Here is a 14,723-nt window from a genome sequence, read left to right as displayed (position 1 = left end):
AGTCAAAGGATTGCAAAGAGAGTCTCCAAGTCCGCCAGAGAACCTGAATGCGGGGAACTGGGTCTGCCTGGGAACACCAAAGCATGGCTCACCCAAGGAGCCTCCAGTTTCTTATAGATACGGTGGGGGAAGTTGTCTGAGCACATACCTCCCCATACACATTGCATTCCAAAACAGAATGTCCCTCCTCCTTTCAAAGTTCAGGCATGGAGACACTTGGAGAAAGGTGAAATTTGACACATTCAACCCGGAAATGGATCCCATTTGGGGGTGCTTATATTCTGGGGATAGGGCCCAGGCTGGCCAGCTGAATGGGGTTGGGGCTCAGCAGGGAGGGGGGGAAGGAGGACGAGGCCAGATGGGGCATGTCAAGCGCCTGAGAACTGCCCCCAAATACCCAAACACCTCTGAGGCCTGGGCTGGCAAATTCTCTCTTTAGCTAAGAGGTTGAGAGGCTACCCAAGCTGTTTTTGCTTTATTTGCAATTAAACAGAGAAGAAAGGTGCATGGTGAGGCTCTGCTCACTCCCCTCATATCTTCTCTCCTCCCTCTCTCTTTCCAGACTTCTGCCTGACCTTTCTACAGTTGATGCTATTACCACCAGCAGACACAAACTCCCACAATGGCATTTGATTAGCTTCTCAATTCACTTCACTAACTGAAGGTTAAAAAGTAAAATAGATCCCAAGCATTTCTGTCCCACCATCCCACTCAGCCCTGAGATCCTTTGGGCTCATCTCTGGAAGAAATCATTTCTGGCTTTTGGAGACCGGGTCCCTAAGCATCCCACCTCTGTCCCAAATAGCTGAATATCAGCTGAGGAGAGGCCATGCAAGAGAGCCTTTGGACAGAGTATCTCATCCCCACTGGAAATGGGGAGGGAAACTCAGATGCCGAGTGACATTTCAGGGAGGAAAAGCAAGTGGCCCTGGTTGGCCCAGGAGGAAAAAACTGAAAATCTAAAATATTTAGAATATTTTTGGCCCCCCAAAATGGGGCCAAAGGACCCCCAGCTTCCTGGCTTTTCTTTTACCCCTCCACACTAAGCACTGCTTGGCCCTACTCTGGAGGTTTAAGAGAATTTTAAAATTCAAGAGCAGGGCATTTATGACGTCACAGAGAATTGTCATGAGGGAATTGTAAATGTCATATTAAGTCATATACAGTAGGAGTTTGGGGTGGGGGTGCCCTGCCTCTCCTCACACTTTTTCCTTTCCCCATTTCTTCCCCTAGCCTACGTTCTCCCCCTTGAAAATAAAATGTTATTATGTTCTGGAATAATAAGCCAACAATGAAACACCATCTTCATTTCCCTATAAATAATTTCGTCCTTTATTGTTTGCGGATCTGAGAGAACCATTTAATCTGCACTGGCGAAAAGAGAGAGAGACGGGGAGGGGGGAATTAATTTCAGAAACAAGAATATTACTTACTTCGATGATACTCTTTTAGATTTGATAGCCAGGAGCAAAATTAGAGGCGAACAGCGGCCTCTTCGATTCTACACCTGGCGGGATTGGAGATTTATAGGATCTTTAGCGAAGGGGCAATTTAATTTTGTAGGATTTGCTTAAATTCACTGCTATTTTGGGGGGCTGAGGAGAAGGGAGGGCGAGGGGAGAACGACATGCTTTATCTAGTTTTATGAATCTGCCAACATTACTCTGATTTAAAACCCAACAACCTGTGTCTCAGGGAAAACTCCTGCAGAAAGAAATGGAGGAGTAGGGTGAGGGGGACTCAGCTTTCTCAATGACTGTGGCCCCCTTAAGCAAGCAGTTGCCAGGGGGGAAGGAAGAAAAGACCAAGGCAAGGGGAGGGCAGCTCTAAGTCTCTCTACCACCCGGACACCCGGAGGTTTATGGTGTCCCCATAATTCCCCCAACCCCATAAACAGCTGCCCTATTTTAGGACAATTTCTGCTTCCTCCCCTGGGAAAAGGAGAGTGAAGGAGGAGGTAATGGCGGGAGCAGGGTGCCGGAAAGGGGAGGGAGCACAGGAGAGCGCCGCACTTTGTTCTCCTGGGTGAGTTTGCTGGTTTGGCGGGTTTCTGACGCAGGGTGGCAGCAGACAAAACAAGTAAACAACTCACAGACACAATAAACAGGGGCGGCCGCAGCCGCCGTGGCAGAGGCCGTGGGCTGGGTGAGGAGCACAATTTGGGGGTAATGTCACCCCAGCACCCGGGCATGGCCCAGGTCCAAAAGCCCAAGGATGCCCCCAGTGCCCGAGGGAAAAGCTGGAAGAAAGCTGCACGTCCCGGCACCCGCAGCGTGTCTGGACAGGAAAGTCTTGGGAGGAACCTGATTGCCTAAGGAGTTGAAGAAAACCCCAGTAGCCCCTTTCCTGTCCTTACTTTCTTTCAGGAGCGGTTCAAGGATATGTACACTCTCCCCTGCTCTGGCTTTCCATGGCCCCGGATGGGAGAAAGACTAGGAAGGGAGGCTGGGAATTCCCAGCCCCGGCTCACATTCAGGGTTCTAGGCCCACAGGCAGCTAGACCCAGACTCTTCTCCAGTCCTGCCTGTCAGCTTTCTCCCCAGCTTCTTCGGTAGCAGAGAGAATTAAAACAAAGTCATACCAGTAACCAGATCTGGGTGGTTGGCGAGCCTAGAGAGGCCCTAATCGGCCCCACAGAGGACGACGCAGGCAAAGCTGGGCTTCGTGGTAAGCAGGGCCCGGAGTCGGGGATAGATATTCACTGCACACCCCTACCCATTTTGTCTCGCCTTCTCCACCAGCCTCTTCAAACAGCTGCCTCAGACCACGGCCCAGAAGCCACCTTATTAACCACTCAGATCTCCTTCACTGTCCCAGCAAGGCGGCAAGCACCAGGCCTCGCCAACTGCTCAGAACTGCCCAAAGGTCCACCTTACCCACAAAAAGAGTCTCCCACAAAACTCACTTTCAACACCACAGTGTTCTCCTGGTAAACAGCCTCGGAGCTGGGGAAGTCTAGGGGGGAGGTGTGGAGAGAAAGCAGAAGGGATTCAATATTTCCCCAGCCCAGCTGGCTGAACAGTAAAGGCAATAAGATCTTGAGAAAGACTGTGGCATCAGTCGGTTCCTGGAACCCGCGTAGTCCGATTTCAGCACGCACACGTTTGCAGGAGAGCATGCACAGAGGGCCTTCTTGGTGCACCGAGTGCCTCCTTGAGCCCAATTCCATCTAACAAAATTTTGCATGCACATAAAACGGTGTTTGAGCGAGTACAAGCATGGTAATATACACTTAACCACCGAGGAAATCCGAGTCTGTATATATTCATGCATAGGTCGGAGTCTGTACATTTGAGCCCATATATAATAAGTGTATAAAGCTACCAAGCCTGGTTTTGGAACACAACAGCCAACCCAATAAGGCCGCCTTCTCCAAACAAGGGCGCATTCTTCGTAGGGATCACAACTGTCAGACCAGGGAGAGAAAGGGCTTGCTCTGCCCATTTTCTCCTTAGCTAGGAACTGGCGCGCGGAATACAGTCCGTGGCAGGACTGACAAAGCCTGTAAGGGGCAGGGCTGAGGTGCTCAAAGAGTGGACTCAGAGGGGAACCCTGGGGGCCCTGCGCTCCAGGGAGAGTTGCCAGAACCCCATGGACACATTTGGTGCATCTGCCCAGATTTAGCCCTGGGCGTGCAGAGTCCCAAGGCCAGATTCTATTCTCAGCTGCCCTGGCTATTATTAGATACACACGCCAGGGCTATCCTGCACTGAGGACCACGTTTACGGAGACACTGGCCTACAAGGAGGCTGAGGGTTGCCCCTGGTGGCCCCTCTTGTGCTTCTAATTGAGCACCAGAGTGGGAGAGGAAGAAGGGAGTGAAAATCGAAAGTAAGGAAGGAAGGAAAGGGCTGGCGTTTGGGGCTGGGTGTATCCCCTGGCCAGGCTAGAAAACTGGAAAACCAGGATCAGTCACTCCTGCTGTACTTTCTCTGCATCCCTCTGTCTCATGAGGAGGATCTAAGGGGTGAAGGACGTGGGGGCCTGCAGAACCCTCGCCAGGAAGGGACAGAAAATCAATTGATAAAAATATTATATAAGAACACCTCAGGATGGTGCCGTTATCCGGTCACTCATGAAGAGAGCACCCTGAAATCTCGCCTGCTGCGTATCTGTTTAGATCCCTTGAGGCCGAGATAAATACTGGAGCTTTCCCCAGGCCCACCCCTCCGAAGGGAGGGGGCACCCTCTAATATTCCAGGTGAATACCCACTGTCCTGAGTGGCCTTCTCTGGAAACTCTTCTGGGGGAGGACGAACAAAGGAGACTTGTCCCCCCACCCCCAACCAAGTCAGTGCGGCCATCTGCAGGGCTGGCGGCGGGGGAGGGGGGCGGTGGCAGACAAAGGGGGGGGGGCGCAGACAAAATACAGGCGAAAGAGAAATAGAGACCTCACCGGTCGGCGGTTCCCACAAAACGCCAGGAGAAAGGCTCCCATTTTCAGGCCTCCGGGGGCCCCTCCACTGGCCCACTGCACTCCCCTTGCCTTGCTCAGGTCGTACAGACTCGAGGTCTTGGCGGCAGCCGCGTGGCTACCCACCCGGGGCGTCAGACCCTGGGCCGCGCTGGAGCTGCGGGAGAGCGCGCGGCAGCCTGAGCAGGCGGCGGGCTGGGCCCATTTGGGGAGAGCCAAGCGCTTTTCTCGATCGTAAACAAGGAACGCGAAATTAGCCCCTCGGCAGACGCCTCTGCCGACACACAAGTCCTATGGGGGGGGGGGGAGTGGAAGAGGGAGAGAAAATGCCATTTCTTCCCCCGGGAGAATACCTCAGAGGCCTTTATGTCGGATATGAAACGGGAATTTTGGGGGGGCAGGAGAGGAAGGGAAGGGGATTGTGGGGGAGGGGAGAGAAGATTCACCATCAACTCGGACCCAATGGGGTTTGATTTGAACGCAGTCGAATTACGTTTTTGAGAATTTGATAAAAACAGGTTCTCCCTCCCAACCCTCCAACCCCGACCCCCAGGCGACGGGTCAGGGTTTAAACAGGAAATCGAGGAGCGTTCCCCTCCCCCACTCGGGCTTGGCGGAGAAGCCTAGTCGCGCCTCCAGAGAAGACTGGAGGTGGGGGGCAGCTCTTTGCTCGGATTGAAGGTGAGTCTGGCCCCCAGACTCTCAGACCTCTCCAGGAATATGCTCTCCCCTCCCCCAGCTCTGGGGTGTGTCTGCCTGGGTGTGTAAGCGCTTGTGTGTGCATCGCCCTTTACAAACAGAAGCTCACACATATAGGGGCCGCCTCGGACCCAGGCCAGGGAGCAGGGCGGGGTCATATATCAAACTGCAACACATTCAGGGCCACGTACATTTGGAAGAAATTAAGCCACTGTGTTATGAAACCATATGTGTCGGGTTAAGACCATACAACACGCCATTAGCACCAATTATTAGGAAGATCCCGAGCGCCCAGGACCCTCCGGGCCGCCTGATTCTGACGTCCCTACCCTAGGAGCCAGCCGCGCCTTGAGTCCTCACTGCCTCCACTCACCCAAGAGGCCCCGCCAGCGAGGCCTGGGCCTCTCTCCAGCCAGCCTGGGGCCTCCCCAATTCCCACCCCCGCCTCAGACAAGGCAGATCCTAGCTCAGAGCGGCCAGGCGAGGCGGGTGAAGCAGCCCAATGGGTATCCCGGGTACAGTGGCCGCGGCTGGGGGTGAAGGACTCTGGGCCGGTGAGAGAAGGCAGATTTGCCCCTTTTCTCCAAGCACAAGATGGCTTTTGAGTACCTCGTCCCCCACCCCCACTCATCCACCCGCAGTGCTGGGCACCTCCCATCTTTCCGTCCGCTCGAGTGGGGGCGGGAGCTGGGGGTGGGCAAACGCACTCTACTCTGCTGACGCGCACCAGCCAACAGCCTCCCCCCTAATTGCCAATTAACAGGCCCCACCGCCCTGGTAGCTGCGCTCTCTTCCTGCTCCGCCGCCCGGCTCTGGGCCCGCACTGCGCATGTGTGAGCTCTCGCGGAGGCGCTCTCTGGGAGGGAGGGGGCTGCGGGCAAGGAGGGGGCTCTGGAAAGTTTGTTTGGGGGTTGGGGGGCTGACTTTGCTCAGGGGGCAATAGTAACAGTCTACAGTTTTGTCTCCTGCCCTGGAGTTTGAGCTTCCCGGCCCCCTCCGTCCCAGTCCCATTAGCCAAGAGGCCACAGATCTCTTAATAGGTAAGGACAGGATGGGCATCAGGCAGCGCGTCAGCGCACTAGACCCCGGCCTTGAGCCCCACAGGCGCAGTCCTTTTGCCCCCCTACCCCCAACTTCGGCGCACAGTGACATCAGGACAACACTCTTCCCACACTACCGTATTACAGCTTAACCCAATCCCCCCCCCCCCGCCCACTTTTTCTCCCCCTAATTGCCCGCACGCCCACCCTCTCGCCAGCCCCCATCTCCTCTCTAACCAAGACAAGCCGCTGCTGTCCTTATCTTGAAACCGCCACCCAGCTACGGACCATTAGTTACATATTTGAACCAATAAGGAAACACTTACCGGGCGCTGCTGTCACTCTCCCTCTCCCTCTCTCTCTCTGCCTCTCTCTCTCTCCCACTCTCTCTTTCTCGTCTTCCCTTATTCTGTGCCGCTGCCGAGCCTGTCTCAGCTTCACACACACATATACACTTTATATAAATTTAAAAATAAAAAAGAATAATCCCAATGATCAAAAAGCCAAATAAAATTAAGGAGAGTTGCAAGAAAGGGGCAGGAGGGAGAGGCTGGGAGAGGGGAGGGGCGGAGGCATCTGCAGCTCCCTATCTCAACTCCTGCTCCCGCATTCCTCCTGCCCCTTGGGGGGCTAGAGGATCGGGAAGGGAGAGAGGGGTGCCCTCAACTCCTGCCCCTTCCCCCACATCCCCCCTCCCCAGGTGCCCCCAGCTTCCGGCAACTCCACCTGGGAGGAAAAAAATTAAATGGGGGGAGAAAATAATTATTAATCAGATTAATAAAAAAAAAATACTGGTAATGAAGGGAGCGCCCAGCGCAGGTTTCCCTGGCAATGGTTAGGCTCTTACAGGGAGGACTGTTCTGCGGAGCGCTCCGAACGGACAAACCACAATAAAAAGTTCACGTTCATGGATGGAATCCACATGACTTCTTGTGGCCAATCCAACTTGTGAGTCGATCGTAAACTTTTATTACTCAGCTGTAAATTTTCTGCAAACAACCGGGAATGCGATGCATTTGTGTAGCGTGTGCAAATGGGCGCCGCGGTCGCCATGTTTACCCAATTCTCTCGGAGAGGGAGCATCCCCCGACCCCCACCCCACCCTCACCCACCGCCCACTCCCAACGGGCCAGGCTGCTCCAAGCTAGCTCAGAAAGGGCAAACGGGGGACGCAAGAGGAGGAAAGGAAGGATTTTGGCCCCGAGTCGGCCCCCTCCCTCTGCCATACCGAATTTTAAATATTTTTCTTAATAAATGGGGTATTAAGATTGAATCTGGGGGAAGCGAGGCTTTGCAAAGGTTTGTGGCACTGGTTGGTGCAGTGACGGCTGGAGGGGTGAAGGGACTGAAAAAGGATGCTCTCCCTACTCCCACCTTTTTTTCTAGGAAAAGAACCACATCTTTCCCAGTGGGGAGCCCTGGCAGCCCCCCACTCAGCCCTAGACAGGAACAGGAGGGACACGCTGCTGGAAACCTCATAACCAAGCCAGACCTGGCCCCGGTCTGAAGAACTGAAAACGCTTAGACCCCTACTGAGTAACCCTGCGGAGGCAGCAGGAGCGGAGTTGGGGGCAGCCTCCAGAACCCCCAAAGTACCCATCATCCTCAGGCTCCTTTCTCAGAGAAAATTACATTTATCCTTCTCCAAGACCATCCCTAGTGTCAAGTCTCCTCAATTCCTAGGTTTAGATGGCAGATAACTCCCAATTTTTTTTTTCGAATTAAAAATAAAATGAAGGCCCAAGATCTTGGTTCCTACTCCCCCCACCCCTTTGGATGCGAGGCAGTTTGAAGCCTTTTCTATCTTGTCAGGTGACCCACACCCACCTGTCTTTTTCAGAAAAATTCTGGCCTCCCGGGCAGCTGGGAAACACCTTGGAGGCCCTCCCCACAAAAAGAAACTTACCATACCTTCCCCAAATTCCACCTTCTATAGCAAACTCTGAGCACCTGAGGTGTCCCCCACCTTTCTCTAGACCCCTAACTTTGGCGATGAATCCAATGTGGGGGAGACCAGAATAAATTCCCCCATAGAGACTATTTGCCAACCAGTCACAGCCCAGCCTAGTCACAGCCCAACACTCCCCATTAGCTGAAGATTTGAAAGCCCAAAGCACTCCCCTTGATCCCGCACGGAGCTGGCCTGCGTGGGGACATCCTGGCTGGGTGCCCCACCCCAAGCCATAGGGGGTCCCTCATTCCCTCCCCAAACTTCCTCCTTCAGTAAGCGAAGCAGTTTCCTCAGCCGGATGCAGAGACCTAGTTTCTTTTACAAACCCACCCATAAATTTTATAACAGGTAGTTAAAAATTACGACAAGGAAGCTCTGGCCCAGCTTTTCACAATGGGCTGCTGGGAGAATGGGACGGCACTGCGGGCTGCTCACCGGAAATTTTACTTCTCGTCTGTGGCACAACCTGTCCTGAGTTCGGTGTAATTGGGATGAGGTAACTTTCTGGAGCCGGCAGGCAGCCGGTGGGAGATCTCACTTGAGGAAGATGAGGCTGGGGGGGGAAGCCAATCTACTCTCCCATCCTAGGGTCCCCCCCAAAGCCCTTTAGACGACTCACTACCTCCCTCACCCACAGGTCCTCTGCAGGCCCGCACCTCCCTTGGCCTCTGCGATGAAGTGGGGAGGGAGATAGAAATGCCGAAATTAAAAAAAAAAAAAAACACAAAGAAACGAATTTGCCCCCCAACTTAATAGCTACATTATCCCATCTCTACGGTTGAGATTAGAATAATAAATTCAAGGCGAAATGAGCGAGATGCTTCAACTCAGCATTTTGAAAGATACTATTTTTCACAAATCACAAATAGCTTTCGGAAGCCACTTTGATTGGCTAATAAAAAAGTAAAGAATGGGAGAAAGTCCTATCTGCTGCCGCCGAATGGTCCCCATTCCGGTAATGGGACGGCGGGAGCATTTGGGAGGACGCGTTTCTAAAGAGAGCGCATCCCGTTCGCAATTAAGTTCCCCCATAAAACGGGTTTTACCTCCTTTTCTCTCCAAACGAGAAAAAAGAGTCGGTGGGCAGAGGGGTGGGGGAGCGGGTGCTGCAAGAAGGGGCGGCTGGAGCTGTCTTGGTCTGGCCCACCCGAGGCTATGCATCTCAAGCGATGCCGGGCGCCAGACGCACCCCGCCCTCCGACGCCCGGCTTGGGGCCACGGGCATTGCTGAGCAGGACCAGGGATGAATGGGGCATTGGGTGTGAGGGAAATTCAGCGAGGTCTTTCGGAGCCACGTAGTGTAGGGTTCAAGCAACTTGGCTAGAGGTCGGCGATGTTTATTAATAGCAATCATAATTCCACGTTAAAAAATGAAACGACCCGCGGCCGGCCCTCGGAGTCTGGAAGGGATGCCCGTGGGAAGGCCTGAGGTCTGAGCGAAATGCTCTCTTTTCGGGCCTCCCCAGCGGCGGGTAGCAAGTGCCTCCCGCAGCAAACAGAGTTACCTGGCTGGCTCAGCGGCTCACAACAGGGACCCCAGTTATCTAAAGATTTCCCCCAGAGCTGTTCAAAGCTGTTCCCGATTGCCTGCAGCCTGTGCTTCCAATAGCCAGCCTCTCTCTCAGGCCGCAGGAGTCCCTTATCAAGGATGCCTGACCCAATCCTGTATTCACCACCACTTTGCGTGGGAGCCAGGGACCCAGATGCGGGTAAAATTACACAAAATAAGAGTCAGCCTGGGCCTAAGATTGTGAAAATCATTGACCAGGGGGAGAGAGAGAGAGAGAGAAAGAGAACTGGCCTCAAAAATATTTCAGTCTTTGGGGGATCTGGTTTTAAGGACCTTCAGAAGATCCCATCTCCTTCCCTTTCCCCTTCTCCTGACTGAGCCAGATGACTTGTATCTCTGGAATTTGGTATTATTTGACCAGAATTTTACAGGCATGAACAGATTGCTCTGCCTAGGATGTCCAGGGAGGAGTAAGACACCCCCTTGCCCCCTGAGTCCCTGAGCCTTCAATCCCTTATTTTGGGGAATGAGGAGTCCAGTGAAGATTCTCTTTACCCTGCTGTGGCTGGGATGGAGGACTGTCCACTCAGCAGGCCCATGTCCTCACCCCCAGGCCAATGGCCCACACCATGAGGGCAGGCGGGCTGCCCAATTGCCAAGGTGAAGCCAGGCCCGCTTGTAACCACCAGAACAGAGGCTAGGTTTGATGCTAACGGCCTGGGTGACAGGGATGGCCCTATGCTGATGGCATCTGAATTTCAGAACATGGACCCAGGCTGCTTGGTGTGCAACTCACTCACCTTCCCCTTCTCCTTTCCTTTCCCCCAGGCTGAAGCTTCCTTAACCCCCACTCCTAGCCATCTTCCCCCCAGCCAAGTCCTCCAGGCTGCAGGGGGGGGGGGCATCACATTCTCCCCACTCTGTGCTGGGTGCTGGGTGCCCAGGGTTGACCATGAGGGGCATGTGGAGACCAGAAAGCCCCCCATGGTCTCATCCTCAGTCCCTGGAGGAAAAAGGCCTGGTTGTGGGAGAGGTACGGGGGCAGATTCTTTTCTGGGCCCAGCCCGAGGCTGAAGAGGAGGAAGGTGAATAAGTGGGGAGACTCTTCCTTCCCATTGGGATCCTGGTATTTAGAAACCCATTTAGTTTGGAGCCAAGGTTCTTCCGAGAGCATGCTTAGAGCACACTGCTCTTCTTGCCCCACCTCTGCACCTCCCCCACCTTTCACCTGCCTCCCCTGCCCAGACTGCCCTCTCAATTCCTAGTGAGTTCCCCCACCTCAAACTCAGATCAGTGACGGAGACCTTTTCCACGGGGCTGGGAAAGAAGGATAAGGAGGGAAGGAAGAGTAGAGAATGGAGAGGGGGAGGGGGGCGTTGGAGAAAAAGCAAGTCATTCCAGCTTCAAATATTTTTTCTCCTTTTTTTTTTTTTATTATGACTCACGTATACAATACAAAGTACTTGGACCAGGAACAGGGCTGCTGGGACACAAAATCTACATTCATAGCTGGACATAAAGACAAATGACCCAAAATTATTATTATAGATATATTTTAACGTTTTTTTTTTTTTTCTTTCGAGCACATTGCATAAACAGAGAATTCAAGACAGAGTTAACTATACATTCAGTGCAATTTAGTTCTACTCTACTGGGGTTAGAAGCACAATAAAAGCGCACAGGACCGGCGGGCTAGGCAGTCTCAGTTGTTGGGTTTTTCTTAGTGAAATAAGCAGCAACAAACGACAACAAAACCGCATTACGAATACTCTCAAAGCAGGATTTCTTTCTATAGGTAGTGATAAAATACGTTGGAGGTTTCTTTCTTTTTTTTTTAATTTTCATCTTTTTCTCTTTTTTTCTTGCATATTAGGATTTTTTAAAATTTCTTTTTATTTTTTCAAGATTATTGCAGGTTCCCTTTAGGTAGTATGTTAAAGATTTATTATCAGTATTATTATTATTATTATTATATTCTTATTATTTTCATGATTATGGTGATTTCTGAGCGCTAATACTAGTGCAGCTCAGAGGAAGCTGGGCCCAACAACAGAAATCAGACAGCGAAGGGGAGGAAGGCAAGGGCCCGAGTGACCATGGGATGGCTAGGTAGGATTTTAGCCAGGATTGCAGGCTCCTTATCTACCCCATGGGGGGCGGGAGGGAGAGACCCGCATCTCCTTCAGGTTTCCATGAGGTTTCTACAGAAAGTCAAGGGGGTCTTTCTAAGTAGGGGAGCCCCAGAGAGGGAGAAGGGATAGTCCTTGCTATCATTTTAAAAATTTCTTTAAACATCTTCCTTCCCTTCCTTCCTTCCTTCACTTTTCTTTCCTTTCTTTTGAAAGGAAGTAAATCTAATACACTAATCCTAGCATAAAAGCAAAGCCAGAAGTCTTCTTCCGCATTTTGAGAGGGCTCCCCTCTAAAATAAATACCAGAGAAGCAGGGAGGTGGGAGTGTGACAAGAAGGGGTGAGCTAGGGGCGAAGAGGCCAGGTCTCAGACCTTAAAATCCAGGCAGGACTCCAAAGGGTAGGGGTAGGGACAAGTGTGTGTGTTGGGGCAAGGACTGAGACAGAGTCCGAACTTTTCGCTGTGTCTCGGTCTCCCCCCCCTCCAGCCCCCAAACAAATAAAGATCGGGGGAAGTCCAAAGGTAATAAAACCAGAGCTGCAAGTATCTGACAGGTAGTTAGAGTTGTGAGTGTCATTCTATTCTCTATAAAAGCAAATGACAGTCGTAAACTTCTCAATTTATCCGCTACCATAAAACGAAACTTCAAGGGAGTTGCTAAGGGAGGGGGGGCTTTCTTTTTTGCTTAGTCCTTGTTTTCTTCCTTTTCCTCCTCTTCTTTCTCCTCTTCCTCGTTTCCTTCTTCCTCCACCTTCTCTTCATCTCGGGCTCCGGGCAGTTTATCCTTGTTGTTCTCCTTTTTCCACTTCATCCTTCGGTTCTGGAACCAGATCTTCACTTGTCTCTCAGTCAGTCCCAGGGCGTGAGAGACTTCAATCCGGCGCTTTCGTGTCAAATAAGGATTAAAGAGAAACTCCTTTTCTAGTTCCAAGGTCTGATACCGGCTGTAAGTTTGCCTTCCGCTGCGCCGCCCCGGAGCTGGACAGAATAGAACCCCAGTCTGGTTATGTTTGGGTGGGGGCTCGGCTTTCCCCTCGCCATTCTTCCTCCCCTAAAGTTCCCCCTGTGATCTCCCCAGTTCCCCTCCCTCCTGAAGACCAGGCAGGAGCAGGGAGCTGACAAGGGCAAGAAAGTTTGGGGGCTTGCTTTGGTTTGGCTTCACCTTGGGAGGTGGGATGGGGGTGGGGGCAGGGACTGGGGTCTATCGAGAAACTGGGGGATGGCAGGGGCCAGGGGGAGCACTGCAGAGTCCCCCCCCCCCCAGGCCTTCAGTCTCAGGAAACTGGCCCTTGCAGCTTTGTTTACAAGTGCAGAGTGGCATTTGGTGAGCAGAGCTGGGGATAGAATCTGTTTCCCAAAAGAAAGGAGAAAGATTTGGGGGTAAAGAAGGGGGCTCTGCTCACTGGCCCCTCCTTGAATCTCTCTGCCTAATGCCTTGCCAGGAAGAAAAATAATTGATCTCCTGGAATGTATCACTGCTTGGCCTGATTGCTAACTGGAGACCAGCAAATAAATCACGGGCCATCCCCGCTGGAACTTGTCGCTTTCCCGCTTCCCCTTTTACTTCGAAATTGGGCCATGAGGGGCCACCCTTGGAGGGGCTCATGGCCTGAGCCACTCTGAAGGTCTCAGGGAAAGCCCACAAACCTTTGACTGGGGGTAGCTCGGGCTTGGGTCCTCTGGACCCCAGAGCCCTCTAATCTGCATGGCCCCTCTCCTTTCCTGCACTCTTTTCTCTTCTCTCTGACTCCCTCTCTTCTCTCCAGCTGAGGGAACTAAAGCAAAGTTGGGGTAGTAGCCTTAAGGCTAGTTCTCTGAGAGGAGGCAGTGGGTACCCCAGAGAGTCAGGACACTTGTCCTTGGGGTCTTGTCACCCTTCTGGTCCAGGTAGGGGAGGGAAACAGGGGTCTCACTTCACCCCAAGACAGCCTGGCCACTGTTCTGGACTGAGGCTTTCTGCCTTTTGGAAAGACTGGTTTGCTCTAAAGGCTGATAACCTCAGGGTCCTTGGGGCCCCTGCCCAGCCATCTCCCCAACTTTGACTTTAGGGATGGCAAGAAGAGAGAGACACACAGAGAGAGAGAGGCAGACAGACAGTGGTAGAGAAAACGATTTTTAACCCTTTGCTCCCAGACACCACCTTCACCCCAGTTCCCCAAATATCCCAGGCGATCCCCGTGCCCCACCCCCAGCTGAACCTCCCAACCTCCAGAAACCCACTCAGGCACGGGGGGTGGGGCCGCAGAGACCCCAAAGCCAGGAGGGAAAGCGAGGGCAGACAAAAAGGAGGCAAGGGAGGGGGGGAAGACCCCGGAGCGCGGGAGACCAAGGGGGAAAGAGAAAAGGCTTCTCACCGTGGGGTCTCATCCATGGAAACATGAGGCTGGGAGACGAGTTTTGATTTAAGTGGCCTTGTCCTTCGCTACTGTTAGTGTTGGCGGAGGATTTACAGTCGGGATATTGCACCACGCTCGCCTCTTGCTGAGCCCCATAAAGGGACTGTCTGGGGAGCGCCTCGTAGCCATAGAATTTGGAGGCGTCTCCGTGGCAGCTCAGCGAGCACGGGTTCTGCTGGTAGCCCGAGTTGGAGATGCCCGAGGTGCCGTGGTGGAAGAAGTCTTGGACGTGGTGCGAGGCGTGCTGGAAGCCGGGCGCCGAGCCGCCGGGCCCGTACACCAGCGCATGGCTCCGGCCCACGCTCTGGGGGAACCGGCAGTCATAATAGGCCGGTTCCAGGGACTCGCCGCCTTTGTATTTGGAGAACAGGGGGTTGACGAAGTAGGAGCTCATGCTGGGCACATGAAAACCCGCCGCCCCCTCCCCTCTGGCTCGCGACTCCCCCGCCCGGTACCCCCGAAAGTCCCCTCCCCCGGGAGCGAACCCCGGGCCGGCCGGCTCCCCGGGGCTGGGCTGGGCAGGTGGGGGGGCGCCTGGGTGCCGGGCCCGGCCGGCTCGGCGCGGCTCCCGGGGCTGGGCG

At 53.3% G+C, this 14,723-nt stretch overlaps 3 protein-coding genes across 8 annotated transcripts in view; all 3 read right to left on the bottom strand.

The window, feature by feature from the left end:
- The window catches only part of HOXC4 (homeobox C4), a 60,602-nt gene that overhangs the window by 31,617 nt on the left and 14,262 nt on the right, over positions 1-14,723 (bottom strand). For 2 of the 3 annotated variants that reach the window (XM_059403292.1, XM_059403294.1), the window contains exon 1: positions 6,480-6,563. The exons of the other annotated variant lie outside the window; for it this stretch is intronic. The gene's annotated coding sequence lies outside the window, so the exon portion shown is untranslated. Of the gene's footprint in view, positions 1-6,479; positions 6,564-14,723 lie in introns of those variants that run through there. 3 annotated transcript variants of the gene reach the window in all.
- The window catches only part of HOXC6 (homeobox C6), a 35,745-nt gene that overhangs the window by 6,764 nt on the left and 14,258 nt on the right, over positions 1-14,723 (bottom strand). The window contains exon 1 of one of the 4 annotated variants that reach the window (XM_059403302.1): positions 6,480-6,567. The exons of 1 other annotated variant lie outside the window; for it this stretch is intronic. Coding sequence is in view for 1 of the 3 variants with exons in the window: in XM_059403298.1 (XP_059259281.1) it covers positions 4,397-4,438 (42 nt within the window). In the remaining 2 variants the exon portion in view is untranslated. Of the gene's footprint in view, positions 1-4,396; positions 4,599-6,479; positions 6,568-14,723 lie in introns of those variants that run through there. 2 more of the 4 variants (XM_059403301.1, XM_059403298.1) reach the window with 2 other exon arrangements.
- On the bottom strand, positions 11,584-14,622 carry HOXC8 (homeobox C8). The gene is made up of 2 exons (XM_059403296.1): positions 14,101-14,622; positions 11,584-12,724 (listed from the first exon to the last, which is right to left on the bottom strand). Exons 1-2 carry the CDS (start codon positions 14,534-14,536, stop codon positions 12,432-12,434), a joined length of 729 nt encoding a protein of 242 aa, XP_059259279.1. The 5' UTR covers positions 14,537-14,622; the 3' UTR covers positions 11,584-12,431.

This window comes from Mustela nigripes, chromosome 6 (genome assembly GCF_022355385.1).
Source record: "Mustela nigripes isolate SB6536 chromosome 6, MUSNIG.SB6536, whole genome shotgun sequence".
In the NCBI taxonomy this organism is placed as follows: domain Eukaryota; kingdom Metazoa; phylum Chordata; class Mammalia; order Carnivora; family Mustelidae; genus Mustela; species Mustela nigripes.
The sequence above is the reverse complement of the archived record's forward strand: the minus strand, read 5'-3'. Positions and strand labels throughout refer to the sequence as shown.

Bases quoted from the DNA above. Each gene is read 5' to 3' on its own strand.
- HOXC8 (XM_059403296.1), bottom strand. From the start codon at position 14,536: ATGAGCTCCTACTTCGTCAACCCCCTGTTCTCCAAATACAAAGGCGGC. The intron at 12,725-14,100 runs GTGAGAAGCCTT...TATTCTGTCCAG, and splicing joins TCCATGGATGAGACCCCACG to CTCCGGGGCGGCGCAGCGGA.